Source organism: Zingiber officinale, chromosome 4A (genome assembly GCF_018446385.1).
Source record: "Zingiber officinale cultivar Zhangliang chromosome 4A, Zo_v1.1, whole genome shotgun sequence".
Lineage (NCBI taxonomy): Eukaryota > Viridiplantae > Streptophyta > Magnoliopsida > Zingiberales > Zingiberaceae > Zingiber > Zingiber officinale.
The window spans coordinates 119252579-119257871 of NC_055992.1; the positions used below are offsets into that span (position 1 = coordinate 119252579).

Below are 5293 nucleotides of genomic sequence, written 5' to 3' on the forward strand. Positions count from 1 at the left end.
ATATAAGAAAAATATTTTTTTTCTTGAATTCAGTTGCCTGAATTGACCGCTTGTACGCACTCGATCCGCCTAGATCCATATTTTTTTTTTAAAAAAAAATAACATTTCCTCACAAAAATTTATACATGAGCATTTAAAATTTTAAATTTTGAATACTATAAAACAAAAGGAAAATCTAAATCTTAGAGGAAAATCTAAATTTTATTAACCTAAATTCATTATAATCTAACCTCTAAATTTTAAAATCTTAAATATATATAATATACTATCTGTAAACATATAAACTTTTAAATTTTAAACACTAAAGTAAAACGGGAAGTCTGAACCTGATATATATATCATTTTTATGTGGATTTGTGGATTATATTGTTATTTTTAAAATTTATCGTAGTCTTTGTTTAACCATTTTTGCTTCCCTCCCAAGTCTCTCTTGAGCCCTATCGATTTATCCCTCCCCGATAGAGTTCCCGGCTCTCCGGTGACTGTGGGCGAGCGGCGGCTGGGTCGCGCAATAGAAGAAGTGGAAGCGGCCTAGGCGAGGTATGTAACTGTTTCCCCCTTTTCTCCTGTTCGTTTGTTTCTTCCTTGTCTCCACCTTCTTCACTCGCCTATTATACGTTGTCCTTCTCCGTCGAGATCACTTCAACCATGGTCTCTTTTTTTTCCCTTGTAAACCATGATCTGAATTGCTGCGGGATTATTATGTGTTTAGTCTTTGGTCTATTGATTTGATCACTTCATCTTTACAGAATGTAACTAGTCATTGTCCGTTTAATTATTTTGATTTCAGTGTTGCAAAACCCTAGGTCATCGTTTGTGAAATAAAAAACATTATGCGATAGATACATATGCTATGATCTTCTGGATGTTGATGAACTTCACATATTGTATGGACTATATTATTATATTTGATTTTATCTCTGTACTTGTGCATTCATATTTGAGCAATGTAAATCTATACAGGTATTATAGACATTATCACCATTCCCTGTGTTAGATCTCTATTGTTTAAAGTGGCCAAAATGTAAACTTTTCTCATATAGGAATAAATATGCATTACAAATATAGAACCGGTGCAGCCAACACACAAGATTACTGCTCGTTAAGGTTTTCTAGGGTTAAAGTAGGGAAATTATTTTTAATCTCCTACTTAATTCTCTCTAATCCTCCCATCCGAGTTGGTTTTGTTCCTTCTGAATTTGTCTCTGAATATTTTAGATCCCCCTCATATAGTTTCTCAATTCCTTGTGATATTAAATCATTATGTATTTTCCATTTATGCTAAGTATCATTATCGTTCATGTTATCATCTCTAAAAAATAGGCCATGTATTATCATTAAAATATATATCAAATGCATTAGCATTATTTCATCACCAAATTTTGTCATTGTTGTATTGAATCTTCATCCTTCATCATAAAGATAGGAGCTTCCAAACTTGTCATTATCATCTTCATCATCACCAAGTTTGGAGTTGACTACATAAATCTTATTCCTATGTCGAGCTCTATGCATATTTATATCACAACTAATTAATGTTTATAAAATTACTGATGCAACATCAAAAATCGCACCACAAAATCTCAAACAACTCAACCCATAGCAGAGGAAAAATATTATTAAACTGGAAGATTAATACATGAGATCTTTATATATATTCAAAATAATACCAAGTCACTTAAAAAGTCTAACTCATCTCTAAAATTATAACCTACTTTTAAAAGGCTAAATTTACCTCTAAAAATTATAATAAACTTTTAGCAACTCTTAAAAATTATTTTAAATTGATTCCAATCCTCAAACTGCATCAGTTAGACAATTTTGACACTATCATGTAACTTTAACCTGTTTCACATGGTCTTGGGATTGACATTGGTCGTTTTAGGAGCTTTCAACCTACTATCATATTGGGATCTCCATAAGTTTTCATTTGATGCATTAAATTGGATATTCTTTTCCTACTTTTTGTTGGTCCATAAAAAGTTAAGTTTTTCTTAAGCTGCTAAAATGGCACAAGCTGCAAGGTTGAATCTGAGACTGCAAAAGGAACTTAAGGTGCTCGTGACTGACCCACCTCCTGGCGTTTCCTTTCCTTCACTTTCTGATAATCAGAACCAATCATCTCTTTCACTGCTTTCCATTGAGTCCTGTAAGTTTCATATAAAATGGCAATTGGTTCTTGTTTAGTATTTCTTTGCTGACTTAGCTTTTGAATACAGGCATCGAGGGACCTGAAGAAACTGTATATTCTAAAGGCATTTTCATTGTGAAGATCGAAATCCCTGAAAGGTTGTTTAGTAGTTTTGTTTTCTTTAGTATCTTTAGAAATGCTTTTCCTCTTTCTTATACTAGCCTATTTTGTAAACTTTACTAATAGAATTGGAGTTTTCGTATGCAGATATCCATTTCAGCCACCTAATGTGACCTTTGTTACACCAATTTACCATCCCAATATTGACAATGGAGGGCGTATTTGTCTTGATATTCTTAATTTACCGCCAAAGGTAAATGATTCAGTTGTAGACTATTTGCTTAAGATGAGCAATAACATGAATATTTCTGCTTCCAGAAGCTTTAGTTCCATAGTTACGCCTTCATGGATACATTAAAGTTATCTAGGCATTACAAATCACAAGTGCATGAAGTATCAGTTGGTCTTCCCAATCTATGCCTTTTTTTCTCACAAAATCTACCTCTCATATCTCGCTCCAATATTTCCTGTTCGATCATCATGGTTATTTAAGCTTGCCTTATCTTGTTAAAATGTATATTTTTTAGAGAATTAAATGAAGTATGATTAGCCATTCTTTAGAGAAAAGAATAAAGATATGTAGTCCTTGGAATGAAACAAGAAATATCTAAGGATGATTAGGGAATAAAATTTTTATGGCAATTTGATGTTTCTGATTTTGTAACCAAGTACATAAATAGTTATTCTATGAAAATTTATAGGGAATAGAGAATAAGATAGGTATTCCTTGGTTTATGTTGGGAAGTTTGAAGAAATTTAGAGAGAATCTCTTTTGGTTGGTTTATGAGGACGATTGCTTCATTATCTGGATGATCATGTACGACCTTCTTTCATTTTTCTTTCCCTTTACATTTTTGTGATGCTACACAACCGCAGGGTGCATGGCAACCATCAATGAACATCTCAACTGTTTTAACCAGCATTCGTTTGCTACTGAGTGAGCCTAACCCAGATGATGCCTTAATGGCTGAAATTGTAAGTGCTACAGATTACTACCATGGTTAAATATGATCATGACTCCTTACTTAGCACTTTTTCCTTTCCAGAGCAGGGAGTACAAGTACAATAGGCATGTCTTTGAACAGAAGGCCAGAACATGGACAGAGAGATACACTAATCCTGACTTTACTGGGAAAATAGATAATCATGCTGTTTCAACCAGCCTAAATGTAGTAGTAGATAACATCAACATCCATTCCTTTCCTATTGATTCATCGTAGTCTAATAGAATAAAAGTTGGCAGCAATTAGTTATAATCGTGATTTAGAGAATTGCTTTTGCTTCTTCGTTCTAACCTGCTCGACCTTACAGGCACCTTTAGAAGCTCATGGAGCTTTAGTTCCAGAAAATCCAGACCAAGGGAGTGACAGGATGAGAAAGAAGCTTCGCCTATCATTTACAAAACCGACAACAACACCAGTTATGCCATCTGGAATGAACAACAATGCTGAAAAGGAGGTTATTGTACTGACTGACGAGATATTAGATATGCCAGCCAAACAGAGTGGCAGCGTGAGGAAGCTTCACCTACCATGTCAAAACTTGTCTGCAAAAACATTGATGCAGTTTGCAACGAACAACAATGTTGAAAAGGAAAAAATAACACTTGCTTGCAAGAGAGAGAAGCAGATGACTTCATGCTCCAAATTGTTCCAGTATTCCAGTGCCGATTTTGACGATGCTTCAACAGTTGATCCTAAGAAGCTGGAAGCTACTCCAGAGTTCCTAGATAGCATCATTGTATCTGACAGCGAAGAAAGTGATGATGATGATAATCCACCTTTACAATCAAGGTTCTCTAGATTAAGGAATCAAGCGTCAGGAGATTGGAAAAATTAGCGGCAGAAATAACTGGATGCTTTTGGTTTTGTGTTAGTTGGAAATTGAGCTAGTTTAACCATGTATCTTTAATCTTCTGAATCCTATACATTTCAAGCTGAAGCTTAGTTCTCTCAAAAAGTATTAATGAAAAAAAAAAAATACACTGGATCAATCATATTTCTGATGAAATGTTCTCTGCTGCAGTAAATCTTTGTGTTTTCATATCTAAATGATATTGCTTATGCTCATTTGCTGACATGGTTATAAGAATGCTTTGTTGTTTGATTAAACTTTCTCTAATGAATTAGGATGAAACTTCAATTGAATTAGCTAGTGGCACTTTGGATTGACTTGGCCTAAGTTGTCTTTGTTTATGCTTTTTTTTTTTTTAATACATGTATCAGTTTTGACTTGCATCATAAATGGAGTAAACAGTTTTCCATTAGTAAATCCCACGAATTCATGGCATTCTCTTGAGTTTGAACATGTTCATATTTTAGATCCTTTATTGCCATTTATAAATTTGGGCCAAGGATTTAGGTTTATCAGAATTACTTAAAACTTGAAACATTCTATTTTTGATAGTTTCCTAAATCTGAACGTACTTAACTTTCCTGATTTGAATTCCGTTTTAGGCATAGTAAGGTTTACGATTTAAGAAAAAACTAGTCATCAATGAATTTTGATACGTATTCATTAATGGGTCTATTCGTTCTAAAATTATATCATTCTCTTCCTAGATCCATTTGTGCAGATTTGGAGGGAATCTAAATATGTCAAAACTCATTAATAATGAGTGATTTATTTTACTTTCACTGATAATTTAAAAATTTTGGAATCATGTTGTTTGAGTATATTTAAATTAGAATTGTTAAATTTAGATTGAGTTTGTCATATTGACAAGTCCCGATAAATAATTTAAATAGGTGGATTGAGATTTTATCAATCAATTTTAAGACTGATTTAGGCGGGTCAACTTGTCTGGGCCCGTGACCCGCATGGGTCGGCTTGTGATGGGTTCGGGTTAATCCGTGGGTTGAGAAAAAATTCTTCTAAAATTTAAAAATTTAGTGAAAATTTTAATGGGCTCATAGGATTAATCCACTATCCAAATTTAAAATTTTTTAATTTTTTCTATATATTATTTTGTTTATTTTTTTAACGGTCTCATGGGCTAGCCCGCCTAATTCACAACTCGCCTTGGGTTAGATCAGATTGAGA

The 5293-nt window shown here is 33.4% G+C and overlaps 1 protein-coding gene across 2 annotated transcripts; it reads left to right on the forward strand.

Annotated features, from left to right (window-relative positions):
• Positions 1-390: 390 nt before the first annotated feature.
• Positions 391-4235, forward strand: LOC121970772 (ubiquitin-conjugating enzyme E2 S-like). 2 transcript variants are annotated; one of them, XM_042521721.1, is made up of 7 exons: positions 391-540; positions 2000-2149; positions 2220-2289; positions 2399-2504; positions 3128-3226; positions 3298-3423; positions 3563-4235. In XM_042521721.1, the coding sequence occupies exons 2-7, from the start codon at positions 2008-2010 to the stop codon at positions 4088-4090; spliced, it is 1071 nt and encodes a 356-aa protein (XP_042377655.1). In that variant the 5' UTR covers positions 391-540; positions 2000-2007; the 3' UTR covers positions 4091-4235. The 2 variants fall into 2 exon arrangements, with proteins under 2 accessions (XP_042377655.1, XP_042377656.1); XM_042521722.1 differs by lacking the exon at positions 391-540 and having other exon boundaries at positions 558-2149.
• The last annotated feature ends 1058 nt before the right edge of the window (positions 4236-5293 follow it).